Raw genomic sequence first — 18,214 nt, 5'->3', positions numbered from 1 at the left:
AGTATTTCCGGCTTTCCGCAATATCGCTATTATACCAGGTGGCCTTCCGCAACTTATAAAACCTGGAAGTATCGCCCTAGGGCAAACAGCTGTACGTCCGTGCAAGATTTAAGGATCGCGCTGAATGGTACCCATATTGAAGGTAGGATGAAATGTTTTAGTTTTTTTTTTAAGCAGATGGTCTGTTCATTTATTTAATATATTGTATGTTTATATATTTTAAGAAAAACATTTTCTGGAAGGCATTAAACTTTTTTTTAAATAATTAAAAATGCTGCCACTTTAAAAAAAAAACGCTGGTGGGGAAAGAGTTAAGCACATCGCTATGTAGTTTTGTTAAAGATTTAAATGGTTGCCCCAAGCCCTGATATTCAGGAAGAGACCGTATGGTCAACGCTTTTTATTCAATCCTTTCACTTGTCAAATGTACACAAATCTGCTTTGTAAAAAAATAAACCTACTATTTAAAATTTTGACATGTGATCAGAGCATGTGAGCGGTGTGGAGCGGTGTGACGCTCCGCTAAATATTCCGCTCTACTGTTCAAGCGCTCCACTCAGTCGCTCACGGCCCAAGCAAGCGCTCCGTTAACTTTCCGCTCACGCTCACAAATAAACCAATTCCCGCTCAGATCCCGCTCCGACATAAAAAAAAATATTTAGTAAGCCTAATTGTTTTCTGTACTGACGTTCTTGGATAATTGCATTTAATTAAAGTATTAGCTGATAAATAGCAGTTATGTACAGTTGTGTGTTGGCTATTAGACCTAGTTTAACTGATACGGATATAATTCAAATTAACAATTTGTTTCCACGACATCCACATGTTTTACTAATTCACAATTTTAAGTTATAATAAATGTAATAAGTAATTACGAAATATTATAACAATTCGTTCCCCTTACGAGAAAAAGATTAACAAACTATAATATTATATAAATATATTATTTGAAAAAACTAAAATAAATTGAAGAACAATTTCTTAACAAGAAGGTTTTTAAGTGCGAATTTACATTGCATCGGTAAAAACAGAACACAGTGTCTTAAAGAAATTAAAATTAGACAGTATTTATGAACCTGTAAATGTACAAAACGAATGCAATACAGAATATTTATTTATGGCATTTTCAATAGTATATTAGTAGATAAATTAACATGTATCTATGAAAAAATAAATCATTATTTTGGCTAAATTAATCTGGATAGATCATATAATACGAAATATTATAACAGTTCCCCTTACGAGAAAAAGATTAACAAACTATAATATTATATAAATATATTATTTGAAAAAAACTAAAATAAATTTAAGAACAATTTCTTAACAAGAAGGTTTTTAAGTGCGAATTTACATTGCATCGGTAAAAACAGAACACAGTGTCTTAAAGAAATTAAAATTAGACAGTATTTATGAACCTGTAAATGTACAAAACGAATGCAATACAGAATATTTATTTATGGCATTTTCAATAGTATATTAGTAGATAAATTAACATGTATCTATATGAAAACGAATAAATCATTATTTTGGCTAAATTAATCTGGATAGATCATTTTATTCAGACTAAACATTTCATCATTTCAGTACAAGAACAAGCTTAAATGCTATCTAACAACTTACATTTTATCCCAAATGTTACATGGTCGAAAATATGTAGAAATATAGCCTATACGAGAACAAATTACAGAACAAAAATGTTTAGGTCACGCGGACCGAACGAAAAGCCGTTAATTAAGCGGACTCTCTGTAAAATAGAGGACGTGCTGAATCAGTCGAGTCGGCAGATTATCATCAATGTTTATAATGTTCCACGCAGATACTGTTGATGAAAAAATGTAATATCTAAATGGCCAGGTAAGTCAAGTGTTCAGTCAGTTAATACTAAATGCACCGGCGTTTTTGGCTACAGCTTCCTCATCCACGGAGTGGCCGCTGTACATACACAAAGAACTATTAAATGTTTTTATTTTAAGTGGTTTTAAGCAATCAGTTATAAATATATTTGTATTTGTGTTGATCAGTTAGATTAAAGTTATTTTAATCTTTAAAACTGCATCTAGATGCAGACGACGCTACAGTTATTCTGTCATCTTAGTTTCATTTCTTTCATTTATATATAAGGCTGACAACTTCATTAAAACAATATTTGAACTCCATAACTTATTGCTAGCCATTTTTATAGATTCTCGAACTAGCAAATTACCAAAGGGCATTCTGGGATGAGCGAGCGGTGCTGAGCGTATTGAGCGAGCGGAGCGGAATTTTCGGAAATGCGCTCTGCGCTCTGATGGAAATATTACCGCACCGCTCAACGCTCCGCTCCCGCTCCGCACCGCTCACATGCTCTGCATGTGATAAGTTTACACAACCTATAAAAACAAGTTAGAATTGTTTAACTTAATTTGCTAAGTTAAAGTAACACAAAAATGTAAGTTGATTTGACAAAATGCTGCATTTTCTTTTAAAGTATATAGATTCCCAATTTAAAATTCAATTTAACCAATTCACAGAAGTTAAGGCATTATATAGCACTTATGGTGCAGGTCAAGGTTTGTGTTTTATAAGTTTAATACTGTACCGTTTGGGTAAATCTTTACACCACTGTAAAAATTATATAAAATACATGTTAATTTAATGTTACTTTAACTTAACAAATGAAGTTAAATAATTTTAGCTTATCACAAGTCAAAACTTTTGAATTGACTTCATACTGCGTTTTTACATTTTACATATGAAAAAACTAAGAGTGATGCATGCTTTTGCAAACCTCATAATGCAGAACGTTGGCTTGATTTACATGTCAAACTTCATGTGGGCTTAATTTGCTCAAACTAATTATTTTGCTAAATACAGAATAAACCTTGGTAGAAAAATGTGGCAAGTGCACACCTACAAACCTACTGTAGGTTACCTACACATGGAGTACAGGAATAGATAAGGGTGCGATGCAGCAGGCATTATGATGGATTAAATCTATTAAGTCTAAATACTGTACACATTACTGTATGAATAAACAACTACCAAAGACACAGAGCTATGTAAACACACACACCTACAAAAGTGTATCTTTCCACATGTAATAAATTCCCTGGTGTCCCTTTTTCTTCAGTGAGTGAGAGAGAGAGAGAGAGAGAGAGCAGTGTATTTGTTTATCTTTAATGACTAATGGCATCTCTCTCTCTAACAACTTTGTATAAAAGTCCAGACAGTTTGTAAAGCCTGCACAATTTTCAATTGCACGTCTTCTTTCATTTGGTAAATAAAGCGTTCCGAAGTAATTGCGTAATCATTATGTTATCTGCAAGATAAAACTTATTACTGTATAAATAAAACAAACACAGTTCACCATTTTATCCAGAGGAGGGCAGCCACACACAAAGAACTGTTGTGAACATTACACCCAACAGTATAACACAAGGAAAAATAACTTAAACCAAGTTTATCTACCTTAAAGTCCTACCTCAATCTCTGTTCTCTTAAATCAATTTAGTTTTTTTATTTAGTTAATTTTTTCTTAAATGTTGGATTCCTTTTATTTTTTAATTTAGTGTATATATTGTATATATTTTTACAAGATGTATATAAGTCTAAATTTGTTTTCACTGCAGGTGTATAAGAAGAGTTTGGTTCCAAACGCAATAAATCCATTTTGACTAATTTGGGTAAAAAAGTGTTTTCTATACCAAGAAAGTGACAAGATGAAAACCACTATTTTCTGTTAAAAACTTTCACATAGTATCTTTAGTTCATAATAAGATTAATTACAAATTAATTAATTAAAATCCATTATTTGATTTTCAAAGATTTAGTATATAAACTGATTATTTTGTCTGCAATTCCAAGTTTTTTTTTTCAAAATGCTATAAATCTATTGAATCAATATATAAATGTGCATTCATCTTTGTCATGTTATATTAATTAAGTTGAATAGTGGTACACTGACTAAAAAAATAAACATTAATGGCACTAATCAAATTACTTAAGGGGGTCGCACACCGGACGCGCAGCTCAGCGCCGTTCTAAAAAAATCAAACACATTGTTTTCTATGAGTGTAGGCACACTGCCGCCGACAGGTGGCACCTGTCCGCGGCGCCCAGCTACGACTCAGGAAGTTGCTCAAATCCCGGTCACGCCACAGAGCGCCACTCACATACTTTAACATTAATTAATCATTAACGATTAACATTGGCTGCTAACGTATATTTTGCATTTTGAAGTAGACGCTATCTGACTAAGCTCACGCTATTTAATGTGCACTTCCGGTTCTACGATACCTTCGAGTTGTCCTAGACGTGACTCGACATGGCGCTGAGCTGCATGTCCAGTGTGCGACCCCCTTTACTTTGTCATATTAAGAACACTGTCATTGCTGCTGTCATCCTTGGGACGTCGTCGCTGAACTTTTTTGACAGCGATCAGCTGTAAAATGTTTTGGTCCTGCTCGATTTTGTTGACTTTGAGTAAAATAATGGAAAGGTTTTCATAAGATCCTATGGGGTCAATGTGTTAGCATGAGATAATCTTGATGCTGTCGTGTGAGAACAAGCAACAGCCGACATTTTTTCTTCGCCTGCGTGCCTCCCGCATAAATTTTTAGATGTTGATGGCTTACGTTTCTTCCCTGCAACAGAAAACCACCACAGGTTTATCAATGCCATCAAAATGTTTGTTTTGATTTTGTTTGTTTGTTGATCACGAAGTACAAAGTAGATCAGAAAAACATTTAATTCTGTGTTTAAAGCGCCGCCATTGTTGTGATTTGTTGAGCTGATTTATTGGAATCTGCAGACAAGTAAGACTGGCGTTTATCGCGTTTTGGGAAAAAAGAGAGAAAAGAAGACAGAATAACAAAGCGGATATCGATTTTGCGTAAAATTAAGAATTTACTTTTTAATGCTGACCAGTTGCAATACTGATTTTGGTGGTAACACATTTTTTTATCGCATTTTGGAAGCAAACTCTTCATATGCACACAAGGCCGCATTTACACGTTTAAAGTGATTCCGATTTCTTTCTCTTTTTATATGTGGCACAGATCGGATATGACCCACAAAAAGCAGGATGAAGGCGCATGGATTACGATATTCGGTTTTATGCCTCATTCATATGTATAAATAAATTAAATATGAATCAGATACATGCATTCGCCTCTGCAATGTAACAGATCGGATATTCCCATGTCGTACGTCATCGAAAAACCTGACTCAGGTGTCAACTCAGGTAGACACACCTGCAATCCCTAGCAGGGCAACAGAGGACAACAGCTTCATGGACGTCTCTGCTTAGTGGAGTACCTTGAATTGTTTTGCCAAGTGTTTAGTGTAAATGTTGATATCGGATTAGATCTGCTTTTAAAGATGATGTAAGCGGGTCATCAGAAAAATATAAATAGTCAACGAATTGGGCATCAAGATCTGCAGTGTAAATCCAGCCTTACTGTGTAAGTGACAAATAAAAATCTTGAATCTCAGAAATAAAACAGTAAACAGTGCAGGCTGCATACTCATGAATGATGCTGGTGTATAAAGGTTTGAATGGAGAGAGAAGAATAAACTGCAGCATTACATCTGCTTTAAGAGTTGTAATGTCTACTAACTGACAGATTTTACTGAAATGTGTCCTGACAAATCCCACTTGACTCTTTTACATCCCCTTTCTGTTAGCATTCCCATTTATCTCGCTAGCACATAATTCACCCAAGTAAATACGACAATTTGGCCATATTCACTCACCTTTTGGATATTATTTGTTTCTTAGTTATACAGATACTGTATAATACAAAATGATGTGCTGGTGAGCAACTGGGGGTAAGGCAGGGCTCCAGACTAACTTTTTTTACTAGGAGCACAGTGGCCCCCAACTGAAAATTTTAGGGGCGCAACAAGAAAATTTAGGGGCACACACTGTTAATCAACATGCTATCCAAATAATCACATTTCTCCTAATTTCCACTGTATTACTAATAAAAACTTTAATGATAGATACAGAAAGTACAATGTGCAGTTTTCAAATTCAGTGTCATATCACAAAAAAAAGGTAAAATTTACTGGTCGCACATGTGCAACTGGATGTAAAATTCAGTGGCACACTCTCAAATTTTGGTGGCAAAATGCCCCCATTTGGTGACAGTCTGGAGCCCTGTAAGGTGCTGCCTGCTTTGTAACCACTAGGCCACGACTACCCCATCCTACAAATGGAGACTATATCTATCTCATCAAGTTTCACGTCCACACAGACTCTAAACCAGAGAATCTGAGAAGTCTTGATCTCTTGGTCTTGGTCTTCAGACGTCTTGAAACCATATACAGTAAACAACGTCTTGGTTTGTAACTGGATTTGGTCATGAGGGGTGTGTAGTCTTGGTTTGGTTATGGGTCTGGAATTGACATTAAACATGTCCAATCATTGGACTGTGGTTAAAACACCGCTTTGATGTTTAAAGGCTTTCGATGAAATGGTTTAGCATAATTGTAACCGTAAAAGAAGTTTCCGCAAGCTCACGTGCGCAATTGTGATGTCTGAACATCTGGAAAAGATTTCGCAGAGGAGTTTAGTCAGCAAAGTCAGTCAGTAATCGTTCCTAATAATAGAAAAGCGGTCTGCTGTGGTTTTTTAGCAACGACTGACCAAAGTCACACGATGTTAACTTCCAATAGTCACGTTTTCATCGTTTCAAACATGAGCAAGTTAACGTTATAAATATAAATGTAAAAAATGTGTTTATTTATATGTTTAGACAGACCATGTGACTTAGATTTGCATTTGTAGACACGGTTTCCTAACAGATCCCTACTGAACCACAGATAACAATAACAATAACAACACGCCAAACGCTGCATTTGATAATAAAATATCTGGTTATACAAGAAGACATCAACACTACTATTAAAGTATGTCTACACAGCTGTTATGGGACTGTGTATCATCAGAGAAGTGTGCCAATAAATATGAACTGAATTGAAGCAGACGACCCTTGACTGATCTAAACTAAGCAATCGAAATCTCTAAAATCCACGTACAATTCATTCGCAGCAAGCAAAAAAGCATTTTAAATGCGCTTTTTAACCTAACGTACCCGATGCAGGAGTGGCGTCTCCAAGCGGAGCCCGAGTTAAAAAACGAACTCCTCCTGAAGTTACGATGGTCCTTGTGCATCATTTCAAACTGAATCAAAACTTTGGCGTTTCACCAATGTTTTTTATTTGAAGGAAACATCTTCAACGAGCGGCGGTCTATTCCAAAGCTCAATGGACGTGTACAGGTAAAAGTTGCAGTCAGGTGAAGACCTCAGGGGCCTGAAAGAAAGTCTAACATCTCACTCCCAATAAAATCTCGATTTAATGCATTTTCAGCGTCTCCAAGGTTAACTCCAGCATGACCGATGCCTTATTACCAGATAAACTTTTTCACAGGCTCACCAGAAACTGTTCTGTTAACTTTAAAAAAAAAAATGAAAACAACAGCGCATCAACCACATTATTACACTCCCTGGAGAAGCTATTTGGGGCTATGAGGTCCCGTTTAGTTTCCATATTAGTTTCTTTGGCTGAATGTTAGATGGGCGGGAGGAGAAAGCGGAAAAAAGAAAGAGGAGGTACAACTCATTGAGCCTGGAGGGTGGTGTGCGGTCACACGCTACAGTAATGCATACCTACATCTGTGTGTGTTGTAAATAGCCTGCCAATGGCATCGGAACAGCATGTGAAAGCACACAGCATGAAAGCATAACAACACACTTTCGCAGCGGGTGATGCTCTGACATGCATATGTTGTCGTCTGCATGCTCGATTCACGGCACTTCTGTCTGATCAAAATGGATCCGGTCGGGTCATTTTCTCAACACCTGGACGTATAGATTTGACATGCCACAGTGATGTATATTCAAAATAGAGTCCTTCCTGTAGAGACATGTTTGGTTGAACCCGTGCCATCTAACAGGCAGGCCTAAAGCTGTCTGCTTCTCTTATCATGAAGTTTTAGATTTCCCAAGAGCTTTCTCACAGAGACCGGAATGTACTGGTTGTTTTATATCAAGCTAACATTTTTATTTATTTATTTATTCACAAAATTTTACTCTCTGTTATTAAAGGGATGGTTCATCTGTTATTATTTACTGAATGTTTGTTGCAAAAGCAGATCTGGGGCATCATAGTATTATTTTTCCAGTAACATTCTTCCAAATATAATCCTTTGTGTATCTTACTCTCCCACAACACGAGGGCGAGCAATGAACTATTTTTGGATGAACTATTCCTTTAACTAAGGAGTCTCCATTCAAAATCACGTGTTTAACGTACTGTACAGCAACTCTTGTAGTGACCGAGCTGTGCATATGTTAGTGAATCTTACTTTCATGTAAACATTTCTTCTGTTGCCCCAATGCAGTGAAAAACTCTTCCTGTACTCTGACGTCAAGTTATTTTCCACTAACAGGTCATGACCGTCTTAAAGGAGCGGTGAATCAAAAACTCAATTTTAACTTGATAATTTGTTATATAAGAGGTCATCATACTTAAATGAACATCCTGCAAGTTTCAGAACTGAAAACGTCCGTGCTACTGAAATATAACCGTTTTTGGCACCAAGCCAGTAAAACAAGCCAGTGTGGAATTCGGAAATCTATGACGTCAAAGTAGAATTGAAGCACCGCCCCATAGCCAAATACAAGGACCACTTTTGAAGTCCCGCCCACAGCTTCGCGTGACACACGTGTGTCTCAACAAGTAAATATGTCTTTAAAGATTGACAAATGTAACCAAAATGACTTTTAAATACATTTTTTTCTGAGAGACTTTTATTTTGACGCGGTGATCTGTTATGATAGACTGGAAACGCATTTTCGGTTGTGGAAGAACCGCGTGGGAACAACACAGAAGCTAAATACTTTAATTCAGAGGCTTGGAACATAACATTAAATGCCTGGAAAAAGTTTGCTTTTTAAGAAGTTCCAGCTCGTGTGGGGAGTGTTTGTTAACTTTGTGTACACGGATTTATTTGGAAAGAAGTCGATGCTGGATTTGCAGAGAGACTGTGATTAAAAGCACCACTTATATTGGATCTGACAACAATGACACAGCATTATACACAGTAAGACATTTTACTTTATATAAGTTACTGTGTTTCACTATTGCTTTGTTAGAAGAGATCGCTTGATATGTCTGTTGTAACATCCGTGTCTAAACACGTATGTTTGACTGTTTTAATGTACTAAAAACATTAAACGATTAATAAAGATACACCACTTAACAACACGACTGTAATTTAACGGTAGAAATATACAGTGTTATTTATAAAGAAGGATTTATCAGCCGCAGTTTAGATTCTGATGCCCGTTTACTGTGTTGTATACGGTAATTTAGGCGAGTTACGTTTGAAAGGTCAAACACTCAACAAAGCTTATTTTTTATCATATAACTGTGGTATTTAACATTACGTGAATGTAAAAGCAACCTCACAAGCACAATCGAATTATACAAAGTTATTGATAAGGATTTATTAGCCGCAGTTTAGATTCTGATGCGCGCTTACTGTGTTGTATACGGTAATTTAGTCGCGTCGAGTTTTGTTTCTACTTTAATATACGTATTGTCATTTATGTGTATCATATTTAGCACCCAGAATCTTTTGTGGCTCAAACATATTTGTGTTCGGCTGCTATTTTTATCACATTAATGTTTTTAAAACATTTCCCCACATGTAATGACGGGGAATGAAGCCGTCCAATCATAGCAGTGGGTGTTTACGTCAGGTCTTCAATGCGGCCCGCCCCTTCAAACGAACCATTTCTCCAGACAGCCACTAATCTATGTTACAAAATAGCCTATTACTTATTGTTTTTGATGTTTTTGAATGTAAAAACCACGCGGACATCAGAAGTAGACATCAGGCAACAGTATAAAACAATAAAATCGACAAATTCACCGCCCCTTTAAGAAATGTTTGAAAACTTTAAGAGTAGAGACGCCTGTTTTGTCTGTCTTGTGTGGAGATGTAGTTATGTAAACACATATTGGCGTCATATTCCAAGCTTGATTTTAAAATCTGCTGTAGATCCACTTTATCCCGGCCATTTAGAAATATGGGTTTGTTGTCAGAATCCATTAAGAGTCTGATAAAAATGTCATTTACAGGAAAGCATGTCAGATGCACTTTTCTTCATATTCTGTCATTTCCTCTCTAGTCACAATTTAGAGGAGATGACAGTCTGAGTAATAAACAGCTTATTTGTTCACGAGATGATAAAATGTACTCAAAGGTTGATGTATTTTTTCAGCTTCACAGTATTTTATTTTAAACCCACATTTCTTTGTGAGAAAGATCTTGAGAAGATATGAGAAGTAGGCGATTTATGCCTGCTTTAAGCACAGGAGTCGTGTTACTACAGGAGTAACTTTAAAGTGTTTTCATGATTCATCGTTGTGGTATCATATCTTGATAGTTGTGGGTAAATAAAGATCATCAGACATGTTGCCAACTATTCTAAATTCTGACATGTCACAGCATCAACCCATGAGAAAGAAAAATCACAGATAAGAATCTCTTCAATATTTCAGTTGTTTCCCAGAAACAGCAGTGATCTCAAAGTGAAACTTTCATCTGAAGGTCTGAGCAGATACAGTAAAGCCCAATTTAAACTTCTGCGTCTAGTGTACGGCGTATTCTACACATATGGCGCTTTCCATTGCATAGTACCCCACGGTTTGGTTTGGGTCAGGTTGGGTCAGCTCACCTAACTTTGGTTTGGTTAGCGTTTCAATCGAGTTTAGTAACACTTCAGAGTGGGAGGGATTATAGGCATGTCGTTATATTTGCGCTGCCTACTGCTGTGACATCATACAAGTGAGAGTGTCGTTGTACATCCACATACATTTATTTATTTCTCAGACTGCAACAAAATTAAAATTGATCACCACAAATAGATGTTTGCACATCACGTTTATCACTACCTCTGTCTCACATGACAGTTTCTGTATGAACACACGTGGCGTCAGTCGACGGCACTCCGCTGAGGCTCATTTAAAGAAACAGTATGTAAGAAATGTATATCAATGAATCATAAAATGGCCTTGATATGTCACTAGACTTTAAGAAATCATTTTCATTTCAAATACTTATATCACTGACAACAGTGGTCTGGCAAGGATATTGTCATTTAAAAAGTGGAGTTGCAGCCCTCAACTAGGGTGGCCATTCGTGCCAGTTCCGCCGGACACGTCCCGAACATGTTTTCAGGTTCGTTCTCCGGAAGTCGCGTTGGTCGACCGCATACATCATCAAGGTTTAATATTTCGGGTTTAATTTAAAAAAAAGCAACCGTTACATTTCAAGGTAAGAATGAAACTACAATGATTGTATGTCTTAAAATAAATAAATCTTAATTTTCTAATGTATTTTAACTGAAATGTGAGAACCTCGATGACGTATATGCGGTCGAGCAACGCGACTTCCGGAGAACGAACCCGAATACATGTTCGGGACGTGTCCGGCGTAACTGGCACGAATGGCCACCCTACCCTCAACTGATGTTTATGTTGTCGTTTTGTGTATTGGCCACCAGTTGTGTGTTTGCAGTACCAGTTTTAGCCACAAGTTTTGTGATTGCAATATCAATTTTGGCCACAATCCTACATACTGTTCCTTTAAGTTGCATTTAAGCATGCGGAAGTGCGCGCAGCGAATGTGTCGCCACAAACTGCAAGTCTGGAAAAAAACTGTTATGGTGTTCCTGATTTTCAACCTGTGGATGTGTTTCATCTCTCAAGGGAGTTTGGGAACTTCCAGCAAAGCACAGATAACAACAGGTTTACCTGTTTAACAATAGTTGTCGTCTATTTGCTGCCATCTCTGCTGATGCTTCTCCAACAACATACACAACAAGATGCTGCTTCTTCAGCTTTGCCTTTATACTCTGGGTTACACCGGTTACATGCCCATTCACACTGCCTATTAGTCGTCTGCATGTCGATGCTGCGTTGCCAACTGTCCTGTATTAGCTGGGATGTTCCGTTTTGGGGTCGATTGATTTGTCCCGCGTCCTGTTTTTGACTGCTACGCTAACCTAACCAGTGCCTGGTGCCACAAGAACTGAGGGGTGACATCAAAATCCTGCAAGAGTGATTTGAGAAATCATACATAGGAGACTGCTATTGAAATGCTTTTGCACAAAATGGCAACTTCTATGACTTCAGTGGGATCTGCTGTGTATCTACATAAAACGGCTCATTCTAAGGTAGTCTTTACAGTATACACCACTGAAAATATATTTATGTTAAGGGCTCATTATACACATTCATTGCTGGATGCAAAAATCTGACTGCTCAGCTCCACTGAAATTACTTATCACTGTCAAAGAGGAAAAAAAGAGATCCTATAAAAATATATGTTGTCTTGACAAAGAAGTCTCAAAAATTTTCTGACCTTGGGTTTAGTAACACACTCTAAAAAAATTGGTGTTAAATATCACTAAAAGCTTGAGGAACCATTTTTAGTGCTATATAGCACCTATAATAGGGTGACTATACGTGCCATTCTTCCCGGACTCATCCCGTCCAGGATTTTGTGTTCGTCTTCCGGAAGTCGTATCTGTCGACCGCATACGTCATAGAGGATAATTATAATTATTATTACAGAAAAGCAACCGTTACATTTTAAGGTAAGAATGAAACTACGATTGTATATCTTCTGTTTTTAACTAAATGGCGTATGCGGTCAACAAATACGACTTCCGGAAGACGCACCGAGATCCTGGACAGGATGCGTCCGGGAAGAATGGCACGTATAGTCACCCTAACCTATAAAGCATCTATGAAGAACCATAAGGGGGTGATATAGCACCACTATAGCTCCAGATATGGTTCTATATAGCACAATATAGTTCCACACGGGTAGATGCTATATGAAGGCCATTCGCAAACTGTGGTCCGCGGACCACTAGTGGTCTGTGAGGGTACTGCAGGTGGTCCGTATAAAGGCAAAATAAAATATAAAATAATATATTTTTTTAAGAATAATATATATTTTTTTAAGAATATGTTTTAAGAATCTGTGGTAATGATGTGATGACCAGTTATAGTTTTAGTGCTAGTAAGCCTATTTAGAAGTGCAGATAAATTCAGGACTTTGTGTAGACATTTTATTATGAGTATTATAAGGTGGTCCGCGAAAATTCTTGATTACAAATAGTGGTCCACACACACAAAAAGTTTGAAAACCCCTGCTATATGACACCTAAAATGGTTCCCCTATGATTATGAGCCAGTGAACCACTTTTAGTTCTATTTAGCACCGTTTGTTTTTAGAGTGCAGGGATGAGAAATCACCTGAGGCACATCTGAGATCTAAACCTGAACCCAACAATAGCCTCCTTTCATATTCACCATGTGGTTGTCTCCTTCCGAACTCAATGTTTTGATGCATTATCACTGAAACCTTGGTTAACCTTTAGTCCGGAGGACTGCGCGTGATGTGCAGAGGTGCATGCTGTGGATCCAAACAAGGCCCAGTTTCTGCCAGGGAAAGGTTAAATGCTTAAATAAAGCCAAACACTGTTCACCCCAAGCGATTCAGAGTAGATCTGAAAATCAGAAGCTTCATGATCATCTTGCCCTAGTACTTGGTCTGCAACTGCAGCTGTAACAGTGTAAGCAGATGTACAAGACCACAAATACATGTCATGAACTCAATGCTAAAATCAAATGTACATTTACAATTTTTATGCATTTTGCCAAGGCCTTTATCCTGTGCTTCCAACTGTTGACCGCTGCAAATGCAATGCTCTACCAGAACTAAACATCACACAGAACCAGACTGATGATTTGGTTGGATTATCAAGCACCTAGCTGCAACAAACAAAGGAAATGGGAGACAGGAAAAGCAGAGTTGCCTAAATGCCATTTTTTTCGCATGTTGGATCTTATACACTGGAAATCTGCAATGCCACGGTACCAGCAGCAGGTCACCAATGGTGCCACAGTGGAGTTTAGGGGCATTACAGCTTTTTTCACCCCTCTGAGGTTGTATGTAAAAGCACAAATGAAAATCATTTTCAGCTGTTTTTAACAGAACGAGACGTTACAGGTGCACTTAATGGATTAACCTAAACTCCTCATTATAATAATCTTCTTCATCATCATCTTCATAACAGATGGTCTCATATAAATAACATGTCGACACCACCATCTGTACACAACTTTCTGTCATCACGATATCTTAACATAACAGCTCTCAATTCGGAAAAATTTACATTACCTCCTGAACTTTTGTACAAACTTTTGTGCAAATCTTTTATTATAAATAATACCTCAATTCATACAGCATGTTGAGTAGAAGTGCGCCAGACCCGGAGATCGGCTGAATGGATTCCAAAACGGTAAAAATCAAACGTTTAACTCTAAGGGAGCTGGAAAATGAGCGTATTTTTAATTAATGGAGTGTCCCTTTAAAGTTTTGAAGAATTAAGTGTCCTACAAAACAAATGTTTCCAGTCACGCCCAGACAGAAAATGATAATCTTAAACACATTTTTAATCCCTGACCAGCATTCAAGTCTAAAATTAAATATGTGTTTAAAAGCGAGTCATAGACACTCAAAGACACCCGTGAATGTTTATATTTACATATTTGTACTTTTCTTCACTCTCTTTCTCGTGCTCTAAAAATGGTTTATCATCCCTAGTAGGAAAAATAAGCCAATAATTAGTTTTTGAGAACAGGTGGAAGATGTCATGAAGAACTGTGGCCGGCCCATTTGTTTAGTACCATTAAGCCATCTGCTATCATCGTGAGGCACGCAGCGTTTGTCCCATCCCCCTCTGATAAATCTGGATTTTGTCCCAGTGTGCAACTGATGACATGCTGACCCTTACCGATCAGATGCGGTAAAAGCTTTTAGCATCATTTCAATTAGCAGATATCAGAAGCACATCTTCAGCCTTGCTAACATTCCTGCATTCATCATCTGAATCATTATAAATCATGCCTGACCTGCGTCCGATCGGCCAACCTACTGTGAAGAAAATGACATAGGAGCGTACAGATCCTGATGAAAACAGCCTCAATGATTGGTAATAAGTGTCTAATCAGAAATTTACCCCCCTAGCGGAAAAAAAACAAAAAACGTTGCCCTCTGCTGATGAGACAATAATGTATGCATTGCAGCATTCATATATTCATTTGTAACATGATGTCTTCTCCTGTTCTAGTATGACTAAAGTAACAAATCTGACATCTCATGTCAGAATAATGTAATATTTCCTGTGGATAAAAAAGCTAAAACCACATCGTCGAAAACATCAAGGCTTAAGAATTATAAGGCCATGCTTAAAGAGAAATTCCTTAAAGGTGGAGTCTATGATTTGAAAAAAACTAACTTTAGCCTAATAGCATTGATGCATATCCAAAGCCATGCCTCCTTCAAAACACACAAAATTCAAACTTTATAGTTGGTTTAGAAGCAAAGTAAGGTGGTTGCTATTTGCCTGCTATTCTCAAATCGTACCATTCGGCAAAGGTGGAAAGGGTAGCCAAATATTTTCCTTAAAGCTCCACTGTGTAGGATCTACTCCCATCTAGCGGTGAAAGTCTATATGACAAGCAACTGAATATTACTTTCTAACCCCGCCATTCGGAACGGGTTTTAACTTTTACGGTGGCCCGGCCGTGTCATGCCAAGGTTAACATGGCTTCCAGTAGCTACAAAGCAAAAGCAATGAGAAAAAATGAACAATTTGCAATGTCCTTTGCCTGTGATCCATCAAAGCACACAGATTTATGTTTAACATGAAAAAAGTCTGATTGTCATGATATGTCCGCTTAAAATCACATACAAAAAGCAACCATGACGGGTTTAAATGGACGCGAACTAATATTATGTCAGAGTACAATGCTTATGTTTTAAGTAAACGTTACCTGTCCGTGTATATGTAAGAGCTTTCTCTCATATTGGTGAAAAAAGATCGCGCAACTTTCACACGCTTGTAAAATGAAACGAAAGACGCGCAGATCAGACGCTTTTATCAGATTATTATGTCAGACATTATGTCAGAGTACAATGCTTATGTTTTAAGTAAACGTTACATGTCCGTGTATATGTAAGAGCTTTCTCTCATATTGGTGAAAAAAGATTGCGCAACTTTCACAAGCTTGTAAAATGAAACGAAAGACGCGCAGATCAGACGCTTTTATCAGAGTATTATGTCAGACATTATGTCAGAGTACAATGCTTATGTTTTAAGTAAACGTTACATGTCCGTGTATATGTAAGAGCTTTCTCTCATATTGGTGAAAAAAGATCGCGCAACTTTCACACGCTTGTAAAATAAAACGAAAGACGCGCAGATCAGACGCTTTTATCAGAGTATTATGTCAGACATTATGTCAGAGTACAATGCTTATGTTTTAAGTAAACGTTACATGTCCGTGTATATGTAAGAGCTTTCTCTCATATTGGTGAAAAAAGATCGCGCAACTTTCACACGCTTGTAAAATGAAACGAAAGACGCGCAGATCAGACGCTTTTATCAATGAAAAGCTAAAAATAGGGCTGTCACCGTGTGTTTGTGCTAGAGGTCAGAAAAGATGAAAAACATTTTTCTCAGTACCTCAGATTACATAAATGGGCGGAGAGACGGCGTGTGGCTGTTCGAACACATTAAACCACATGCGTGTTTACACTAAGTGTTATGCATAATCATGCTAAAGTTAGCCAAGGAACTATAAAACTTCAAGTTTACAACATGGACTGTATCGATGTAAACGAATATGCTGAATTACCTGTGGAGAATATAGAAAGTGCAGCTTCAGTGTCCCTTGAGCCCCATCTTGGAAAACTAACTCCAATAGTGACTTTGGTCTTGATGTTTTTCCTGTCACGTTGTCGTTTAAAATCCCCGTTTCGCTTCCTTGGCGATTTGTTTTAATGTCCTTGAGAATATGTCTTCAACAGGCTTTCAAATCAAAGCATTAGATCGCAGGTTCATCACGGTGTGCGGCTGTTGTAAAATCCGAAGGATTCAGCTCTGCAGGTCACAGGCTGGATACGTCATCAAGCCTGGTTTATTTAAATTAACTGCGCATTACATTCGCAAGTCATAAGCATATTACATCAATTTACAATTAACTAAGAATAATTGTCAGCTTTATAATTGTTAATATTCTGAAATAAGACTGTCTTGACTCTTGATGACGTATACCGCCTACACATGCAACCTCCGGAGGCTTCAGCTATCGGCCAGCGTGAGTGTAGAGAGAAAGCGCGAAAGGCGGAGCTTGAATTTCAGGAATGTCCCTCGTCGGCGAATGTATTTCAAAGATGGAGGCACAACATGGATTCAGCCAGAGAGCGCTTCGACGGTATGCATTTTAAATAGCAGATTCTACACTTACGAGAATACTTTCATTAGTGGGTGGGCAGTAATTACACATGATTGAGCACATACTTTTGAAAGAAAACATGGGTTTTTGTTAAGAATTAACTCAATAAAGTACACAGTAGAGCTTTAAGTAAAAGTACAATTAACTTAAGAAATGATTACTCAAGTAGAAGTAAAAGTCATGAGTTTAAAATTTACTTGAGTAAAAGCAAAAAATTATGCAATGAAAAGAATTCTGAATTAGTGAGTTACTAGTTACTCTGCTATATTATGTACCTTTATAAGTATCAGTAAAGGGGTCAATGAAGTGACCTTAATTATTTTGTGTCAGTATGGTTCAGTTAAATGTAAAAGGGTTAAAACTTCAAAATAAATTTGCGGATTACTTGCATACATTCTCTTTTTTGAGGACCAAGTCTAAAATTTCTGGTTTTATTTCATTTTGACAGAATATTTGGGGGATAATTGCAAAAATGTCAATGTGGTATACACTGTAAAAATCAAATAAATGAAATGTTGGACGGGCAAAAATATATAAGTTAAACCAATTTTCTTGTTTGGGTTTAGTTGAGAAGACATATTATTTTAAGTCTACATAAATCTTTGTTTAAAACATCAAATGAATGGTTATTTTCAAATTCAGTCAACATTCAGAATGGCTAGTGTTGACTCAACTAATTAAAACAAATCTGGTAAATATGTGGACTTATGACAGCTACGTTTCCTGACCACAAAATGCTCATAATATTATTTATTGTTTTGTTATTTGGTCAGAAAATGTAATTGTAAGAGTTGTTCAGGCGTGAATGTATGTGCTTAAAGTTTAAATATGTGGTCAGTTAATA

General features: G+C 37.1%; 1 protein-coding gene across 2 annotated transcripts in view; it reads right to left on the bottom strand.

Annotated features, from left to right (window-relative positions):
- pde4cb (phosphodiesterase 4C, cAMP-specific b) overlaps positions 1-18,214 on the bottom strand; it is a 79,841-nt gene that overhangs the window by 41,512 nt on the left and 20,115 nt on the right. Inside the window, exon 1 of one of the 2 annotated variants that reach the window (XM_065241848.2) lies at positions 7,077-7,545. The exons of the other annotated variant lie outside the window; for it this stretch is intronic. Within the exon in view, the coding sequence (XP_065097920.1) occupies positions 7,077-7,159 (83 nt within the window). The 5' untranslated portion in view covers positions 7,160-7,545. Of the gene's footprint in view, positions 1-7,076; positions 7,546-18,214 lie in introns of those variants that run through there. 2 annotated transcript variants of the gene reach the window in all.

This window comes from Paramisgurnus dabryanus, chromosome 14 (genome assembly GCF_030506205.2).
Source record: "Paramisgurnus dabryanus chromosome 14, PD_genome_1.1, whole genome shotgun sequence".
NCBI lineage: Eukaryota > Metazoa > Chordata > Actinopteri > Cypriniformes > Cobitidae > Paramisgurnus > Paramisgurnus dabryanus.
Note: the sequence above shows the minus strand (reverse complement) of the source record. Positions and strands in the feature narration are given on the sequence as shown.